Consider the following 21,511-nt stretch of genomic DNA (forward strand, 5'->3'; position numbering starts at 1 on the left):
TCTATCATTGCTGTTAACAGAAAGGTTGACTAATATGATTCATAAACTACATAATATAACCAGGAAGGTCAAAAAAGATATCTGTATTCTACTGTCTAGTGTATTTAAATGTCATTTTAAAGGTAGCAAATACACTTGTATCCTCTCTTAAAATTTAACTCACTTTTGCATTTAGAAAGTTATTTCCACAATTCCATATTTCTATGTTCAATGAGCTGATGATACAACCAACTCTGTAATAACCTAATACATATCAAGCAAAATAAATTACCTGACTGCAGTGGCAAGATGGGGGAGGGCGACTGAGGCTCAGAAGTTCTGTTTTTACTGAAATATTGAATTAACTGATACAAAGGTTTATTTTTTTTCCTTGAATGACTGTATGTGTTCAGAGATAAATAAATTTAGTCATTCAACAAACATTTGCCATGTGCCTCCTAGGAGACTCTATGCTAGTCTTTGTTATTGATATAAATAGATAAATCATGTTTCATAGTAACTAAATGCCTTAGATAAGTCATTCAACCTCTCTTAGCCTCAGTTTCCTTATCTGCTAAGTAGTATTATCTTGTGTGTTGTGAGGATACAATGTAATAAGCTAGCCTGCTAAACCTCAATTTTCTTTACACAAAATTGCCCCTTAACCCTTGTAGGAGAGCTACCCTTGAGTGAGATTCTCAAAAGTATTCAAGAAAGCTTATAAAAGTAAACAGGATAAAAAATTAAATTAAACATAGCATAATAAAAATTAAACACAGCAGAGTTATGTATTAAGAGAGAAAATGAATGGAAAGGATTTTTTCTCTGCTTTTGCAAAAGACAGGGACACTTGCACTAGCCGAGCTGAGGACACAAAACACTATCCTTGAGGGCAGTGAAGCCATGCCAGTAAGTAGATGAGGTCATGTTATTCAAAGAGGTGGTTTCTTCCCTGAGGAAATTGTCATGAGGGAATCAGCCATGACAGTTAACTAGTCCAGTTAGCTGTCTCTCTCAAATATCAGATTTCTTACAAGGGCTTTTGGGAAGAGAGAGAATGCAGTTTGTTCCTGGTTGAATTCTCTGTGACAAGTGCCTGAAGTGTCACTTTTCATTGCAGTTGATTTTTTAAAGGATGCATTTGGCTTACAAGCCAGATGCAATAGAGGCTAAACTGAGATGTTTGTTATCAACTTGTATTTTTACCCAGGGAGAGGGCTAGTGTGTAGGAGAATTGAGTGGACTTGGGGATACTGATAATATCTTCCTGAAAGGGAACTTGAAATCTTAGACAACTCAGTGGAAATGATAGACTTATGTGATATAATGACACACAACACACATACACACATATACAATGACAATCACACACACTCCTACATTCACATGCATGCACACTTACAGACCGTCACGCTCATACTTACATGCACACTCTCAACACACACACACACACACACACACACACATTTTTATCATGTAAAATATTGGTCACTGCAGCATGAGTGCTACCTCAATCTGATATTGATCAGCTCTGTATTTTGATCAACATTTCTCAGGATGGATTCTCCACAAAAAGCACCTCCTATCATAGCCTTCTGTTTTCCCTGATTCTTTTCTTGCCTCCCAAAGACATATTTTCCACACAACAGCCAGAGTGATCTTCTAATTGGATAAGATAGTTGTATAATTCTACTGCTCAAATCTCTCTGCTGGCTTCTTAATATAATGAGAGTAAACTCCAAAGTCTTTACTGTGATCCACAGGGTCTGTGTTATCTGGACCATGCTTGCTCTCTCATTGTACTTCTTACCTCTTTCTTCTTCATACAGTCCTCCTGATCTTGTACATGTCAAGTATGTTCCACCTCAGGACTTTTACCTCCACTGCTACCTTCCCTGGATTGCTCTTCACCTGTTCATATCTGCATGATTTGTACCCTCAATCTTTATTCAGTCTCATCAAATGACTTCCAATGGAAGGTATCTGAATTAGTACTGCTTCTCCACCCCCTCTTCTTTCTTTGCTTTACTTTTTTCCTTTTTTTTTTCCTCATCAGGTTATTCTCATCTATGGTCTCCCCTTTCCCACACTAGGAGCACATCAAGTCAGGTTGTGACAGTGGAATGGGGATCCTAAAGCAGACCCTGCCATCACAATTTACAGAGACAGAGGGTAATTAAAACCCTAGTTAGTGAAGATGAAGTGCGCCTCCTTCCTCACCAGAAGTTAGTGATGGAGGGCTCTGTCGAGGGCCTGAGCAATGTACTAAAGACTTGGCTGTTAGGCTTCTTAATGTTTAATTTTTTTGGATGCATGGTGATTAGCTAATTGCATTTTACTGGAGATGCAGGCCCTTGACCTGGTGAGGCTGGAGGTTCAGATGCTCATGGAATGTTGTGGTCTAGTTTGGTGATCCATCTCTTTCAAAGGCTCAGACAGGTGATTGAATAAAAGCCCCAGAAAAGCACTTGGTAGACTAAGCACACTTTGTAGAAGTGAAGTAGGATGTTTATCATGCACATCCAGACAAGCTTTGACAAGCTTTAGCCTCAATTATTCTATAATATGTGGATTTCTTCACAACTTAACTATTCTTGCAGGGAGGGTAGCTTTTACTAAGAGGAAATGGGATCTTATGATGAGTCATCTTCTATAACTCCTGTCCAATTTTTAAAGATTCACAGGGTTGGTTGAGCTTTCAAATTCTTGGGAGGGAACAGTCTGAAACTACCATCTCTTTAAAACAGTGTTGTAAAAAACTGTTTTTGAAATTATTTTGAAAAAAGTTTTTGAAATTAATTATTCTTGCAGAAAAGTTGTAAGAATAGTACAAAGAATTCCTTCCTCATTCCTGTCACCTGTATTTCCAAGCATTAAAATTTTATTACCTTTTCTATATTTTTACTCTGATTTTTTCTTCCTAATGCTTAACACTTCTTTTTTTTTTTACATATTTACATGCTTATTTATTTATTGTTTCTTCTCCTACACCCATCCACTTTCCCATCCCTCACCCCCACTGAAAGCTAATGGAAGGAGGGCCCTTAACACTTTTGTTCACAGTTCCATCCTTGGCCCCTAGAACCATGCCTAATATATATACTGAATGTGTAAATATCAACACTCCTGCTTAGTCTAGTTTTAATAATAGCCTTATGATGTAAGCATCGGGAAATCATTAATAGACTGAAGTTTATATTTTTATTCCACAGTCTACCTCACAAAAGTTCTCTTTCAATAAAATCAAAGGTTGGTGAGAAATCAATAAATGTTTTTGATAAATGGTAATGTTGATCTTATCACTTTCTTAAGATAAAATTATCATCAATGTTGTAACAGTTATCTCTAAAATTCTCGTTCTCCTCATAAAAAAATTTAAATTAAGAAGCCAAGACTTGTTGAGATGCAAGCTAATTTGGAGTTTTGAGACAACTTCCTGTAATTTAATTAATCTGTAATTTGGCAAATATGGAAAGCTTCTCCTTTTGAGTAGACAGTATTTTATGTTAAGGTAGCGCTTTATCTGTGGAATAAATTAGTATAAATAATTTGACAAGTTTTAAGGGTCACTGTGGAATTTAAACAACTGTAGTCTCAGTTTATAGCTTTATACTTATTTTAAAAAACATTAATACACTTGTTTTCTTTCCCTTCTATGTCATGCTGTTGGCTGACCGTGAACCTGTTGCTAACTACTTATGTCTTAAAAGTATAACTAGAGGTTAAGCCAGATCACCATATTTACACATATATATTTTAATACCTAAATGCAAGTCTTTATATGCTTTCACTTTTAGGTGATTGAATGATTAACTTCACCAACAGGCCTTGTATTACCTACTCGCTTCCTAACCCTGCAGTCTTACCTTGTGCCATCTGTTTCACTCAGTATGTTCCAACCAACTGGCTTCTGTTCACTCCTCAAACACATCAGTTCTTTCCTGCCTTGAGACATTGGCATATAGCCCCTCTCCCTGTAAAGTTCTTCACTGCTAACTTTAACATACCCTCTAGACCTTTAGATTGTGTCACTTTTTTTGAGAAGTATTTTCTGAGTCCTCTTCCTCACAGCTCCTCACCTCAATCCTAAATTTGTTTTTCCTTTTTATTCCCTTTAATAGCACTCTTTTTTTCTTAGTAGTACTAACGACAGTTTGTAATTACGTGTTTATTTTTAAGCTTATTTGTCTTACATAGGTCTTTCCTGTTATACTCTAAACTGTATGAGAACAGGTACTTTATCTGTTTTATTCACCATGGAGTATTCTTCACCAAGTGTGGTCTAAATATTTGTCTAATCAGTGAAGAAAAGAACGAATATTGCTCATGCATTTTTCTTTTCTCTACGAGGGTATTTGAGAGACTAGGTCAAAATCCATTCTTTTAGCTAGGATTAAAAAGTTTGGAATATCACAGACTGTTTATATTATGTGATCTGGTTCCCCAATTTTTTTTCTTCAGTGGAATCAATAGGTGATTCACTCTGACAGGCCCAACAGGGTATAAGGCATCTCGAAATGAGAAGTTCTTTTAGAATCACAACGGGGATTCTTTCACATTGAGGCAGTTGTCGATCAGTCTCTGTCTTAAAATTCTCATTAAGAGGAGAAAGTACGGAATCTAGATTTTGTAGTGGCAAAGGTCAAGGAAAAATTATTATTAATTATGGCAGTGAAATATCACAGTAATCCTAAGAAAATGCACTTTTAGAAAATTTAAATGTAACAAAATATGAATTTAGGTTCCAAATATATTATGGAAAAATATGCACATTATTAGGTGTGTTTATAGTCTAATATACGTAAAACTGCTTTTAAAAAGTCATACTTGACCAGAGCCTCCCATCAAGCCTCTTAGATAGCCTCAACCACCAGAGGGCAGACAACAGAAGCAAGAAAAACTACAATCCTGCAGCCTGTGGACCAAAAACCACAGTTACAGAAAGACAGAGAAGATGAAAAGGCAGAGGGCTATGTACCAGATGAAGGAACAAGAAAAAACCCCAGAAAAACAACTAAATGAAGGGGAGATAGGCAACCTTCCAGAAAAAGAATTCAGAATAATGATAGTGAAGATGATCCAGGACCTCGGAATAAGAATGGAGGCAAAGATTGAGAAGATGCAAGAAATGATTAACAAAGACCTAGAAGAATTAAAGAACAAACAAACAGAGATGACCAATACAATAACTGAAATGAAAACTACACTAGAAGGAATCAATAGCAGAATAACTGAGGCAGAAGAACGGATAAGTGACCTGGAAGACAGAATGGTGGAATTCACTGCTGCGGAACAGACTAAAGAAAAAAGAATAAAAAGAAATGAAGACAGCCTAAGAGACCTCTGGGACAACATTAAACGCAACAACATTCGCATTATAGGGGTCCCAGAAGGAGAAGAGAGAGAGAAAGGACCAGAGAAAATATTTGAAGAGATTATAATCGAAAACTTCCCTAACATGGGAAAGGAAATAGCCACCCAAGTCCAGGAAGCGCAGAGAGTCCCATACAGAATAAACCCAAGGAGAAACACGCCGAGACACATATTAATCAAAGTGGCAAAAATTAAAGACAAAGAAAAATTATTGAAAGCAGCAAGGGAAAAACGACAAATAACATACAAGGGAACCCCCATAAGGTTAACAGCTGATTTCTCAGCAGAAACTCTGCAAGCCAGAAGGGAGTGGCATGAAATACTTAAAGTGATGAAAGGGAAGAACCTACAACCAAGATTACTCTACCCAGCAAGGATCTCATTTAGATTTGATGGAGAAATCAAAAGCTTTACAGACAAGCAAAAGCTAAGAGAATTCAGCACCACCAAACCAGCTCTACAACAAATGCTAAAGGAACTTCTCTAAGTGGGAAACACAAGAGAAGAAAAGGACCTACAAAAACAAACCCAAAACAATTAAGAAAATGGTCATAGGAACATACATATCGATAATTACCTTAAACGTGAATGGATTAAATGCCCCAACCAAAAGACATAGACTGGCTGAATGGATACAAAAACAAGACCCATATATATGCTGTCTACAAGAGACCCACTTCAGACCTAGGGACACATACAGACTGAAAGTGAGGGGATGGAAAAAGATATTCCATGCAAATGGAAATCAAAAGAAAGCTGGAGTAGCTATACTCATATCAGATAAAATAGACTTTAAAATAAAGAATGTTACAAGAGACAAGGAAGGACACTACATAATGATCCAGGGATCAATCCAAGAAGAAGATATAACAATTATAAATATATATGCACCCAACATAGGAGCACCTCAATACATAAGGCAACTGCTAACAGCTATAAAAGAGGAAATCGACAGTAACACAATAATAGTGGGGGACTTTAACACCTCACTTACACCAATGGACAGATCATCCAAAATGAAAATAAATAAGGAAACAGAAGCTTTAAATGACACAATAGACCAGATAGATTTAATTGATATATATAGGACATTCCATCCCAAAACGGCAGATTACACGTTCTTCTCAAGTGCACACGGAACATTCTCCAGGATAGATCACATCTTGGGTCACAAATCAAGCCTCAGTAAATTTAAGAAAATTGAAATCATATCAAGCATCTTTTCTGACCACAACGCTATGAGATTAGAAATGAATTACAGGGAAAAAAACGTAAAAAAGACAAACACATGGAGGCTAAACAATACGTTACTAAATAACCAAGAGATCACTGAAGAAATCAAACAGGAAATAAAAAAATACCTAGAGACAAATGACAATGAAAACACGACGACCCAAAACCTATGGGATGCAGCAAAAGCGGTTCTAAGAGGGAAGTTTATAGCTATACAAGCCTACCTAAAGAAACAAGAAAAATCTCAAGTAAACAATCTAACTTTACACCTAAAGAAACTAGAGAAAGAAGAACAAACAAAACCCAAAGTTAGCAGAAGGAAAGAAATCATAAAGATCAGAGCAGAAATAAATGAAATAGAAACAAAGAAAACAATAGCAAAGATCAATAAAACTAAAAGTTGGTTCTTTGAGAAGATAAACAAAATTGATAAGCCATTAGCCAGACTCATCAAGAAAAAGAGGGAGAGGACTCAAATCAATAAAATCAGAAATGAAAAAGGAGAAGTTACAACAGACACCGCAGAAATACAAAACATCCTAAGAGACTACTACAAGCAACTTTATGCCAATAAAATGGACAACCTGGAAGAAATGGACAAATTCTTAGAAAGGTGTAACCTTCCAAGACTGAATCAGGAAGAAACAGAAAATATCAACAGACCAATCACAAGTAATGAAATTGAAACTGTGATTAAAAATCTTCCAACAAACAAAAGTCCAGGACCAGATGGCTTCACAGGTGAATTCTATCAAACATTTAGAGAAGAGCTAACACCCATCCTTCTCAAACTCTTCCAAAAAATTGCAGAGGAAGGAACTCTCCCAAACTCATTCTATGAGGCCACCATCACCCTGATACCAAAACCAGACAAAGACACTACAAAAAAAGAAAATTACAGACCAATATCACTGATGAATATAGATGCAAAAATCCTCAACAAAATACTAGCAAACAGAATCCAACAACACATTAAAAGGATCATACACCACAATCAAGTGGGATTTATCCCAGGGATGCAAGGATTCTTCAATATACGCAAATCAATCAATGTGATACACCATATTAACAAATTGAAGAAGAAAAACCATATGATCATCTCAATAGATGCAGAAAAAGCTTTTGACAAAATTCAACACCCATTTCTGATAAAAACTCTCCAGAAAGTGGGCATAGAGGGAACCTACCTCAACATAATAAAGGCCATATATGACAAACCCACAGCAAACATCATTCTCAATGGTGAAAAACTGAAAGCATTTCCTCTAAGATCAGGAACGAGACAAGGATGTCCACTCTCACCACTATTATTCAACATAGTTCTGGAAGTCCTAGCCACGGCAATCAGAGAAGAAAAAGAAATAAAAGGAATACAAATTGGAAAAGAAGAAGTAAAACTGTCACTGTTTGCGGATGACATGATACTATACATAGAGAATCCTAAAACTGCCACCAGAAAACTGCTAGAGCTAATTAATGAATATGGTAAAGTTGCAGGTTACAAAATTAATGCACAGAAATCTCTTGCATTCCTATACACTAATGATGAAAAATCTGAAAGAGAAATTATGGAAACACTCCCATTTACCATTGCAACAAAAAGAATAAAATACCTAGGAATAAACCTACCTAGGGAGACAAAAGACCTGTATGCAGAAAACTATAAGACACTGATGAAAGAAATTAAAGATGATACCAACAGATGGAGAGATATACCATGTTCTTGGATTGGAAGAATCAACATTGTGAAAATGAGTATACTACCCAAAGCAATCTACAGATTCAATGCAATCCCTATCAAATTACCAATGGCATTTTTTACGGAGCTAGAACAAATCATCTTAAAATTTGTATGGAGACACAAAAGACCCCGAATAGCCAAAGCAGTCTTGAGGCAAAAAAATGGAGCTGGAGGAATCAGACTCCCTGACTTCAGACTATACTACAAAGCTACAGTAATCAAGACAATATGGTACTGGCACAAAAACAGAAACATAGATCAATGGAACAAGATAGAAAGCCCAGAGATTAACCCACGCACCTATGGTCAACTAATCTATGACAAAGGAGGCAAAGATATACAATGGAGAAAAGACAGTCTCTTCAATAAGTGGTGCTGGGAAAACTGGACAGCCACATGTAAAAGAATGAAATTAGAATACTCCCTAACACCATACACAAAAATAAACTCAAAATGGATTAGAGACCTAAATATAAGACTGGACACTATAAAACTCTTAGAGGAAAACATAGGAAGAACACTCTTTGACATAAATCACAGCAAGATCTTTTTCGATCCACCTCCTAGAGTAATGGAAATAAAAACAAAAATAAACAAGTGGGACCTAATGAAACTTCAAAGCTTTTGCACAGCAAAGGAAACCATAAACAAGACGAAAAGACAACCCTCAGAATGGGAGAAAATATTTGCAAATGAATCAACGGACAAAGGATTAATCTCCAAAATATATAAACAGCTCATTCAGCTCAATATCAAAGGAACAAACACCCCAATCCAAAAATGGGCAGAAGACCTAAATAGACATTTCTCCAAAGAAGACATACAGACGGCCACGAAGCACATGAAAAGATGCTCAACATCACTAATTATTAGAGAAATGCAAATCAAAACTACAATGAGGTATCACCTCACTCCTGTTAGAATGGGCATCATCAGAAAATCTACAAACAACAAATGCTGGAGAGGGTGTGGAGAAAAGGGAACCCTCTTGCACTGTTGGTGGGAATGTAAATTGATACAGCCACTATGGAGAACAATATGGAGGTTCCTTAAAAAACTAAAAATAGAATTACCATATGACCCAGCAATCCCACTACTGGGCATATACCCAGAGAAAACCGTAATTCAAAAAGACACGTGCACCCGAATGTTCATTGCAGCACTATTTACAATAGCCAGGTCATGGAAGCAACCTAAATGCCCATCAACAGACGAATGGATAAAGAAGTTGTGGTACATATATACGATGGAATATTATTCAGCCATAAAAAGGAACGAAATTGAGTCATTTGTTGAGAAGTGGATGGATCTAGAGACTGTCATACAGAGTGAAGTAAGTCAGAAAGAGAAAAACAAATATCGTATGTTAATGCATGTATGTGGAACGTAGAAAAATGGTACAGATGAGCCAGTTTGCAGGGCAGAAGTTGAGACACAGATGTAGAGAATGGACATATGGACACCAAGGGGGGAAAACTGCGATGAGGTGGGGATGGTGATGTGCTGAATTGGGCGATTGGGATTGACATGTATACACTGATGTGTATAAAACTGATGCCTAATAAGAACCTGCAGTATAAAAAAACAAACAAAACAACTAATACTAAACTTTCATTGGGTTATTTGTATGGAAATATGTTAATATAAATGTTTCAGACATTACATGAAATTTCTAAAAATCTTATATTTGTATTTGTATGGAAATATGTATGGAAATATGTTAATATAAATGTTTCAGACATTACATGAAATTTCTAAAAATCTTATATTTGTATTTGTATGGAAATATGTATGGAAATATGTTAATATAAATGTTTCAGACATTACATGAAATTTCTAAAAATCTTATATTTGTATTTGTATGGAAATATGTATGGAAATATGTTAATATAAATGTTTCAGACATTAAAAAAAAAAAAAAAAAAAAAGTCATACTCACTTAAAAACCAGCATGACATTTGAGGTGCTTCCCAATGCAGAAGAAAAAAAGATAAATATTTGCACTACTATATAAACGTAAAATTTTCTTGTACATTGATCATTTTTGGGGCATTCACCCAACTTCATTGAGTTATTTCTGCTCTGGAAACCATTTACTTCCACACAACTACAGTTATGAAACATCTGAAAAATAGTTTTTGAAATATGACAGAATATATTTACAAAATATGACTGGTCTATAAATATATCCTATTATATTTAAAGACATCTCACTCATCTAAGCTAAAATATTTACAGTTTTTAAAGAAAACATTCTAACAATACAGCTGTTTAAGAATTGAAAGGCAAAATAGTTTCCTGGATTCCTTTCTAGACAAGAAAATGTAATTTACTATTAACTTTTCATACATCCCTAAATTAAAAATTAGGAAAGAATAGAAAAAAGTAATGTCTGAAGCTCTGTAAATTATTTTCTCATCAATATAAAATGTTTAAATATTTCTCTACCACTCACTTTTATTTTCTATAGCACACCTACTTACTCTCTTTAACAATCTCTACAGAGTGTTAGTGACACTCCCTGGGTAGGATTGTCTAGGGAATCCAGAAAATATAGTAGTTTTGGAGGGGTCAAACCTGGGTCTAGAGCCACCCATTCGAATGGGGCAAAGTCCAGGGCAAAAGGGACCAGGAACGGATGCTAGAATTCCACTTTGGACAGCAAATACAACATCCGATTGCATAATGACAGATTATAGGATAGATGATGCCATTACCAGAGAGGTTCAACACAACAGAATACCCTAAAGGTTAGAACACAGCTAGAGAAAATTTAGGAACAAATTATTTTAGAAATTTAATTTGGCAGGCAATTTATGTAGCTAGATGGCTTTAATAAATTCTGTTCTGAGTCTAGGCTAAACTAAGGTTTAAGGGAAGTTTGAACCCATTAATGCTAAAGACCAATTACTGAAGGAGGAACTGGGGAAGAATTTGAATTCATACTTATCTGATGACCAAGCTTTACTTTTTTTTTTTACTAAGAATTGTATAGAGAAATTCTTTATGTAGCAAGCCTATCAGCCAATAAAACCAAACTTAAGTACAAAGGGCATTATTTTGAGTGATTAAGAAGGGATGACTTATTACTAAGAATTTGGTAAAAGAACTCCGCAGTGGTCCCTAAATGGTAAAGTATTAAGAAGATGATGTCTCCATAGTAGACAGAGCTCTCTTTAGGATTCTAACGTCATGCCTCTTCCAGCCCTTCACTCGTGGACAAGGTGGGACCATAGATTGAATGGGGCACTCTCAATGAAAGGCACTATAGCCATGCATATGAGATATGGGTTTTTAAGTATAGTCTTTGGGCCATTTTTGTGCAAATTTATGATGCAGCTTCAAAGAATCTAGGTTCTTCAAAGTTCTTCAAAGTTCTCATTGACCTTCATTAATGCAGTTAGTAGGACTATGGGCAAGAAAATGGTGGTAAAGTTTGAAAATCAAAGACAGGAGGTTGTGTTAGAGAGCAATGGTCATAGCTGATAATATTGCTAATATTGGTGATAGGAAAAGAGCCCAGGAAATGGGTCCCCAACTTTGTGAGATATTCAGTGGATTGGAAGTAGAATAGAGAACACCATATCTGATGCCCAGCTATTGGAAGTTACTTGGAGGACTGGGGAGAACTCATAATTTGCATGGAAGGGGATATTTTGAGTGAAGAAGACAGTGGCACTTCTATGGGAGATGTTAGCAATAGGTAAGCAGAATATTAAGTTATCCTGTGTAAGAGAAGTGCCAACCTTGAAAAAAAATCAAAATTGGAAGCCAAAAATTGGACAGTCAAGTGAGCATGAAGCCTTGATTAATTCCTTGGAAAGTCAAAAGGGTATTGAGCCTCAAGATAAACTCTCCAGAATCTATATGCAAGATTGCATATAGATGGTTGTTCTGGAAAGGCACCTAGATTAACAAAGGGTTGGCTCAGGATTTTCCCCTAGCATCTGAAGGGTAAAATACTTCCAACCTAATGGAAATCATATCCTTTAGTCAAATGAGGTGCTTCCTAGAAATCATAAATGTTTTTAAATTTCAAAAGGTCATGGTATTATAAATGCAAGAAGAAAAGGTGGGAGTAATCTCATGAGAATTCAAGCAACAGAAAAACCTGTTTGTGTCTCAAGCAGGATTTTATGTGAGGCTTTGTTTACACACCACAGCCATCACAATGACAGGCAATAATAGGAACCTTTTTCTATCTTTTTACTGGTGACCTTAGTTGTAGAAACATTTGGTAAGTAATTATCAAAGTTTAAGTAAGTTAAATCAAATCTGCAGTTTTGATTAAGGAGAAGAAAGTAAAAAGTAATACTCACAACAGACTTTTTACTGCCACTTGAAGATTTGCATCCTGCTAAACAAGGTGATATGTAAGTTATTCCATTGTCCCCACAGAGTGGTTCCCATTGACTTTGATCACAATTGCAGTCAGAGTTGCAGTAAGAAAGTGGTACATTTATATGAGATGCCACTGGATTATTTCTGGAAATATATGATAGACATATATCAGAAAGAGAGAGAAAAGAAGAAGAAAAAGAAAGAAGAAGAAAGGAGAAGGAGAAGGAGAAGAAGGAGAAGAAGAAGAGGAGGAGGAGGAGGGGAGGGAGGGGTAAGGGGAAGGGGAGGAAGGAGGAGGAAGAAAAGAGAAGGGAAGGGAAAGGAAAAGAAGGAGGAGAGACGAAAAGGAGATGAGAAATAAGGGAAAGGGTTGTCTTTAAATTAAATAGAGATATTTTGCTTGTCCAAAATAGCAAAGTTTATTTTTAGTGCTTATTAACTTTTTCACCCTTTATCTTTACCCAGACATGACTTATGATGTAGAAAAAGTAAAACATATAAAAGAAACCAAAGAGGATATGTAAGACATAGACAACAGGTCTTTGTGATTCTATCAAAAAATTACTCAAAAATCACTTCATTTTTCTGAGAATCGGTTTCTGTTCAGTAGGGTAATGATGTTAGACTAAGGGTCTTCCCAGCTCACTGTAAAGTCTCATGAATCTGTGAATGTTAATTAACTAGTTTGAATTTTTAAATCTATATTTTAACTACACAAGGAAAGAATTCAACGTGGTCAAAGCAGAATCCTTAAGGATCAGTTTTTAAAAATCAAGAATAATAGAATCAGTTGAGAAAGACTAGAAAAACTTCATACGCTTTTTAAATGAAACCGTAACAAATTTTATAATGATTTACTGTAAAACATCGTTGTATTTATAAAATATAATCTTATAATATGGCTAAAATTATTAAATGGATTATTCATATAATTAATTTTCTGCTTATAGATTTTTAAAAATTATTCTTTTGTTTTTTGGTAAAAATCTTGATAAATTATCTTTGAATGAGAAAGTAATTTTCATGAAGAAAGAAGAAGGTAGATTCAGAAATTCTGTAATCAATGATTTTACTAAAAGCATCTAATACCTAATCCTGCTTGGGGACACACGATGGACAGGGAGTGATTTAGCATAATGATTAATGACTCAGTCCAGACATTGCAATCAGACAGTCCTGTGTTCACATTAGGTCTGCCACTTAACAGCAATGTGACTACTCTTTCTAAAATTAGATTTGCCATTTGTTAAGTCATAAATCCTCATAGAATTTTTTTGGAAAAAAGTTAATTTAGCTGTTCTCAAACTTTCTGTTCGCAGCAGCCTGTCCATTCTCGAAAAGTACTGAGGACCCTAAAGGTTTTTTGTTCAAGTGGGTTCTACTTATTGATATACATATTCTACTAGAGATTAATAATAAGAAAAATTTAGTACATAAGAATGCGCAAGCACACATATCCTTAGCCAACAGACTGATATTATCATCACATATCTTGTAGCCTTAGAAAATATCTCTATACAAGCACAGGGAAGTCTGTTCAATACTCTGTAATAACCTAAATGGGAAAAGAATTTGAAAAAGAATAAATACATGTATATGTATAACTAAATCACTTTGCTGTACACCTGAAACTAACACGACATTGTTACTCAACTATGCTCCAATATAAAATAAAAATGAAAAAAAAAAGAAAATATCGCTATATACTCATTAGAAACTGAGAATGAAGAAGAAAAATACTATCTTGGTATTAATATAAAAATAGTTTAGAATTTGTTGACCATCTGCAAAAGTCTCAGGGACCCCTGTAGATTCTCAGACCACATTCTGAGAACCTCTACAGTAATTCATACTCTAAAAACTTACCCCAGTGACTAGCATTTCATAAATGCTAAATATATTGATTCTGTTAATAGCCATCACTTAGACTATGAGTTCCATGAGGGCACTGAGGTATCCTATAAATTTTTTGACCTTTAAGGAGGCACTCAGTGAAATTTTATTGAATGAAAAAAGCCCATAGAACTCTAGCTGCTTTCTTTTGAATAGATAGCACAGTTACTGTGCTTATTTCAGGGAACTGGCTTTAGGTTAAAGCCTGTATGCTTGTGCTGTGAAGTAGCATCGTTCACTGTATGACTTCAAACAAGTCACAGTTTCTCCAGGTCTCAACTAACAAAGGAAGAGGATAAAGGAGGGTCGGGCTGCATAACCTCCAGGATTCTCTTCCCTCAAAAGTTCAATGTTCTAGGTACTCTGTATTTTGATATACCAGAATGAGTGGTGGTCAATAGGAATATTCAACAACAAACAGGATTAGGAGAGAGTGGGGAGATAATTCAAGATTAAGTTGGCAAGCCTCCAAGAATAGGATGATGTTTAGGTAAGCAAATGTGGGAAGATTCGACAGGTTCAAATTGACACCTCATAAGACCCAGAGTTTAAAAGCTCAAAGCCAACAATAAGCAGTGCTAAGGAGCATGGTTACTAAACTGTGATCCAAGGATCTTTGCTTGTTGCTTGAACATGAACCTTCCTAAACTTAAATTGTTGGCTATATTCAGGAGATGATGAGAAATCTGCGCAGTGATCTTGCCCTTGATTTGGGGTAGAGACTGTAGTACTAGGTATACTGCACAATGCGTGATAATAATGAAAAGTAACAGTTTTCTAGGTCTAATATACCATTATGTATAGAGTATTTATCAACTCTACTGCTAATGAAGACAATACCAGAAGAAACAGAATTAGCTTGCAAAACAGGAGAATTCAGTAGAATTTACTGGTTTTCTTATAAAGATAATTGTTAAACATCAAAATTAACTGCAGATAAAGATTGTTCAGTCACTCTTGGAAATGTCATTTATATTTCTCTCATGATTCATCCAAGATCATACTGGTTAGGATTAAGAGTTTTGGAGTCAGAACCTTCAAATCTGAGTCAGAATCTTAACATTGTTAGCCATGTAATCTGTGTATCTTTCTAAGCCTTGCTTTCCTTATCTATAAAATGGGGATAAAAGTACCCATCGCTCATTGTAAGCACCCCATAAATAATAACTATTGCTATTACAAACTATATGGCTTTTCTTTAAGGAAGGAAATAAAAGAACTTTTTGAGATCTTAAGAAATGAACGTTTTAAGAATTTATAAATTGAAATTTCTCTCAGTTAAAAGTTTAGTTAAATTGCCACTGCCTTGTTTGTCTTACTTTCTTTTACATTGGATGGTTTATATATTGTGCAATTGGTATATTGATATATATACAAACCCATCATAGGTCAAGGTTAGTCCAGCAACTGATTTGTTTTCACAGATTAGCGCAAAATTTAATAGGTGAAATAGGAAGGACAACATATGGCTACAAAATGAAAATTTCGCAATTCCAACCAAGGTAAATTTGAATTTTTTAATGATATATCCTCCTGTAAACATTCCAGATGCAAAAGTTGGTATGGTTATGAATCCTAGAAGAGAAAAAATATAATTATATAAATATGGTTATTCTGAATGTCTTTACACATGAAACGATGTATATCAACCAAAATCATCCTATCTTATTATTTCTTAAATAGAAGGCTGGCAGTCCAGGATGGAGGTAGAGGGTCAGTGCACCATGTGGGGGAGATAAAAATAATTTCTTCCTGCCAATGCTGAAGGTTTAGTTTCCTCAGTAGCAAAAGTCAGTGACTAAGAATATCTGTATGTCTGAACATATGGTTTTTATAAGGTGCTTTTTGTCCCCTCCCGGAAAACAACAACAAAATATCATCTTCCTGACTCTGAGACTTTTATCCCACCATCTAAAATCCTTTACATTTCCTTAAAATGAAAAGTTCCCATCCTTAAAAACTTACTACAAATTTGCGCAGTAGTTTAGAATTGAACACTTAAATTAATATCTCTTCTTTATTCATCTAAACACACACATACCCTAAGATGATAAACAGGTCTATACGTGATGTTAAAAATAGTTGATTCCTCTTATAACTTTTCCATTTCATTGTCTTCCAAGATTGATTAAAGATGAAGATCCCTCTAACAAAAAAATTAGGCTGAGAACTTTATTAGGAGTTAAATTTACAGTTTTAACTTTTATCTTAAGTTCAACAAGCACATGCTACAGAATTATTTTTTTCTTGTTTACTTATGACCTATTCATATATCACTTGATAAATTCAGCTTAACTTATCAAATATTGGGTTTCTACAATGTGCTGGACCCTGTACTGGGTATTCTACAGCTCTTAAGAATCTTATATTATACAGGGGGTAGGGAAAGAATAATATGAGAAAACCTTTCCTTCATAAAGAAGTCTCCATGTGTCATTGGAAACAGATATTGCAGCAAAAAACCTCTCTAAAATACGAGATTTGTATTGAATTATATAGATACCAATGATGTGTTTAAATTGATTTTTCTCCTGGAAACATCAATGTCCTGTTTTTTGTAAGTATCTGGGTCCTGATTCAAAGTCCATGAAGGATAGAAGTATAATAATTACATTACAAAAGGATTTGCCTCAGAATCTCAGCACTAGATTATAAGATCTAGTTATGCAGATATCATATCTACATGTTCCATTCACATGTCACTTTTCCTTCAGGAATTCATCTCTTCAAAAATAACATGAGCTGTAACTTCAAATGCAGAGCAATGATGATATCACAAGACCCATCGATTTGATAAAATTTGAAAAAATAAATGAAAATTATATTTAATAAAATGTGACATTGCCTTCACAACAAAATGTCACTTGGAGTTCAGTGACTTAGTAGCATAGCATTTATCAAGCAAACATAAACAGGTCTTACCGAACAAAATGCTAGTCTCAGATGCTGACTGGCCATACTGCTGTTCTACATATTTGAAGACATAAGTAATAATTCCAATATGGCTGCTGGCTTGTAGCAGTGTCAAAAATAATGTTATAACATACAGGGGATTGGTAAGGATGTTTTTCAAGGACTGGAAAAAACCTATAAAAACATAAAAAGAAAGAAAATATTATAATGCAGCATACATATATATTAATATGTTACTTGTAAATATAATTTATATAAGATTTAAAATTCCATAAATATATAGCACAGAAAGTCAGAATACCCTGCAATCCTACTAACAGTTTTTTTAAAAAATATTCTTTCAATTTTTTCCATATGTGCATTAATATTTATTTAGTTAGTTCATTTTACTCCAAAATGGGATCAAACATACATGCTGTTTTAGTAAGTGCTTTGTTCACCTCGTATTTGGTTATTCTTAGCATTCTACCATACAACTGCATACATCATTAGTTCATTTATTCATTCATTTAGCAAACGTTTGGTTTTTAATTGGGTACTAGGCAATATGCTAGGCACTCAAGAAACAAAAGTGAATGAAATGCCATGTCTCTTTTTTATTAGCACTTAATAATATAATCATTATATTAATAATATAATTATTAACTGGAAATTTATCTTAAAGATAGTATAATCCAAAGCTCACAGAAATAAGAAGACTAAGGTTCAAAAATCATAAAGTTCAATTTAGTACCAGGATTCAGAGCTCTTGTTTCCTGGTATATAGCTTTTCTACCATAAAATCCTGCCTCAGTAAATCTGGCAGTATTATCCATCAGCTTTCTTAAAGACATATTGTGTCTCAAGTGACATTATGACAACAGTAGGGCAAAAAACCCATGCCTACAAACAAGTGTGTAACAAATCCGTAACTTCTGTACCTAGCAAGAATTATGTGATCTGGGTCTATGATCACCAGGTTAACTAGCTGTAATGAGAGTTCAAAGTGGAAGAAACCACTTAGAAAAACAGTGGGAAGTATCAGAGTCTAGCAAGACAGAACCAGATATGGTTACTGAGATATGGATGGTGTGGACTTTGAAAGATCTTGTGCTGTAGATCTCTAAAGGTTTCCATTAGATATGATCAGAACCAAACCTTCTATCCAATGGTAACTAAGAAATAGTTTGATCTGCTTATAATAACAAGAAAAAAGATTAGAGCAAAGGGCATAGAAGGAGAAAAAAGAAGATGTAGGGAAATGTATAGCAGGAATAAATAACATTTTAAATTGTTAGGTCAAAATGCTTAACTTCTCTCCATGGGACTCCCCAGTCAGGAAGGACGATTGACTTGTGAGGCATTCTAAGTGAGTTGTGATGTTTGATCAAAAGAAATAGGGTATATGGACTCACCCCATCATTGAATTTTTGAGGTGAGTGAGAACTTGGATGTCATCTGAACTTCTACACAATCATGATCCACTATATATCCTCAATAATCGGATCAATAAACAACTCATTAAGCTGATTATCTCAGAAAGAAGTTGCTCATTTTTGGACAATTCTCCTTGTTTACAAATTGTTTTGTAATGAACTGATATCTTTATTTCTTTCTAACCAACTAGTCTTGTTTCTACTCAAATTAGATATTTTATTTTCTCACGAAATGTTCTTAGTTATTTCATCCATTCCTAATAGCACATAATTAAGAACCTCTTTACTATCTTATTTTGGTCACTATCTTACAAACACAGTTGATAACACAGATGATGTTTACAATCGCCCTATTTTTGCATCTTCATTATCCTCTCCATTTTGGGGGGGCTCACAGTCACCCACGTTCCTTATGTTTAGATAATCCGCTACTTTTTATGGATTTAATTTGCTGCAGTGTGAAAATAGCATAGACCAAATGAAAACTTATTGGAATGGTATTTTTAGTGTGCATGTTAAATTTCAAAGACTCCTAAATCAGTGGTGTGCTGGTAAATGTTTAACAACTGATTCTTGGGAAAACAACGTTGATTTGAGTATTTCCCAAGTTCGGTAATAAATGGTGGTAACTTCTCCCATCATGGCCAATTTCAAGCTACCAATGTGACTGAAAATTTAAGTCTTCTCTCATGAGTCAATACAAGTCACACCATTGCGTTCGGATTAGAGTGATGGAGAGGAGAAAGTAACTAAAAAAGGAGTGAGGGGAAGAACTGATGAGAGGGAGAAATTTGGCTCCACCTGACAAGCTCTAATGTCACTTCAACTTGAAAAGGTTGTCAAGGTTCAGGCATTGCTTTGCTTTGACTCTTACTATTCCACCATTTCTGTGCAATCTGAAAACTGCACTATTAACATTGTTTCAACTATCTTGCTCTGACTGCTGCTGGATCGTTCCCCAAATTACTGCTCCTAAATTGTTCTCCATTAGCCCTCGGGGCTTATGTTTGAAAGGAAGGGCACTATCAAATGGTGGAGGGCTCTTAGTCACATGACTGATTACAATAACCTTAACTACTACTGTTGCTTGTACTTCATTTTTTAATATTTAGGTAAGCAATTTTTTTCTATATAACTACAAAGAAAATAATCTTACTCTATCTAGAGAGAAACTTCCTCTGATTTCCTTCTCCATACTCCATGTCTCCACCTAAGAATAGTTAAGTTGCCCAATTTATAGGCACTCATAATTGTTTATACAGGCACTATATGGCAATTGTCTATATATTTTTCAGTAAAACCCCATTATATTGTAAATACTTGGAAAACAGAGGCAATATTCTATTACCAGGGCATAGTATGCTTCCTGGAACTATTTGTGAAAGGAAAGAGAAGAAAGAAAGAAAGAAAGAAAGAAAGAAAGAAAGAAAGAAAGAGAGAGAGAGAGAGAGAGAGAGAGAGAGAGAGAGAGAGAAAGAAAGAAAGAAAGAAAGAAAGAAAGAAAGAAAGAAAGAAGAAAGGAAGGAAGGAAGAGAAAGAAAGAGGAAGGAAGGAAGGAAGGAAGGAAGAAAGAAAGGGAGAGAAAGAAAGAAAGAAAGACCTTTTAATCCCCATAGTTTGTACGATGTAATTTGGAAATGAATATATACTCTTTGGTTTACAAATAACAGATATTTTTAGCCTTTGATTGGTTTCTCCCTGCTAAAGACCACAAGCCTAATCCCCTTCTCTTCAGAGTTGATATGTGTTCAGAAAATATTTACAAATTTTAGTAGGAATCTTAGAAGAATAATTTAGCCAAATTTAGTAAAGAAGAAAGCGAACTTTATTTAGATGACTTGAGTATGACTTATTATTTTGGAATATTCACCCCTCCCTTTCACTGAGATTAACAATTCCAAATTGACTGTAAATGTGAAATACTTACCAGCTACAGTTCCACTAACATTTTGCCCCTGCTTGGTCAAATGAGCCATTTGACTCTTTTCCTCATTTTGCACAGGCAAAGATACTGAAGCTTTTTTTTCTTTCTTTGGTTTATCCAAATTTTTGGGCAAGAAAAAGAATGGTATAGAAGAAATAATGGATATTAGTCCAGCCACAAGGAAACCAAGCCACCACGCACCAACCCAACGAGAGTCCTTAGGAGTTATTCTGATAGTGCCTAGAATAAAGAATTAGAAGAAGCCAGTCAAAAATCATTTTGAAATGCAAGAATTTCTGGTAATAATTGTAATAATTGCTGTCCTCCATAGATGAAGAAAGTACATGATGTTTCATCAATTCTGAGACACTCTTTTCTTTTTCTCACACATTTATCTTTGAAATAAGGGTGTCTAACATTTAATGACATCCTACAATTGCTCTTGTCCAGGAGTCAGTCATGACATTGTTGTCATTGCCTGAGCCTGTGTGAACTTGGTGGCTTTTCTGGTGACATGACAACAGCGGCCACCATTGAACAATTGAAGCCTGCAAACTATTTAAGGGCCATTTATGGAAAGCATGATACTCTTTGTCTGAAAACTTCTATTGGCACCATCTCCTGAGGTCAAGAAAGCACTAGCAATGAAATTTACAGCACTTTGCAAGAAATTCTCAGAGCCAATAGTGGGGTTTTTCT

At 35.0% G+C, this 21,511-nt stretch overlaps 1 protein-coding gene across 1 annotated transcript in view; it reads right to left on the reverse strand.

Moving 5' to 3' along the window:
* SLCO1B3 (solute carrier organic anion transporter family member 1B3) overlaps window positions 1–21,511 on the reverse strand; it is a 75,846-nt gene that overhangs the window by 7,302 nt on the left and 47,033 nt on the right. The window contains exons 8-12 of the mRNA XM_007194817.2: window positions 20,816–21,052; window positions 17,483–17,647; window positions 15,940–16,135; window positions 12,646–12,811; window positions 10,266–10,450 (exon numbers count right to left, since the gene is read on the reverse strand). Of these exons, the coding sequence (XP_007194879.2) occupies window positions 10,266–10,450; window positions 12,646–12,811; window positions 15,940–16,135; window positions 17,483–17,647; window positions 20,816–21,052 (949 nt within the window). The remainder of the gene's footprint in view (window positions 1–10,265; window positions 10,451–12,645; window positions 12,812–15,939; window positions 16,136–17,482; window positions 17,648–20,815; window positions 21,053–21,511) is intronic.

Source organism: Balaenoptera acutorostrata, chromosome 11 (genome assembly GCF_949987535.1).
Source record: "Balaenoptera acutorostrata chromosome 11, mBalAcu1.1, whole genome shotgun sequence".
Lineage (NCBI taxonomy): Eukaryota > Metazoa > Chordata > Mammalia > Artiodactyla > Balaenopteridae > Balaenoptera > Balaenoptera acutorostrata.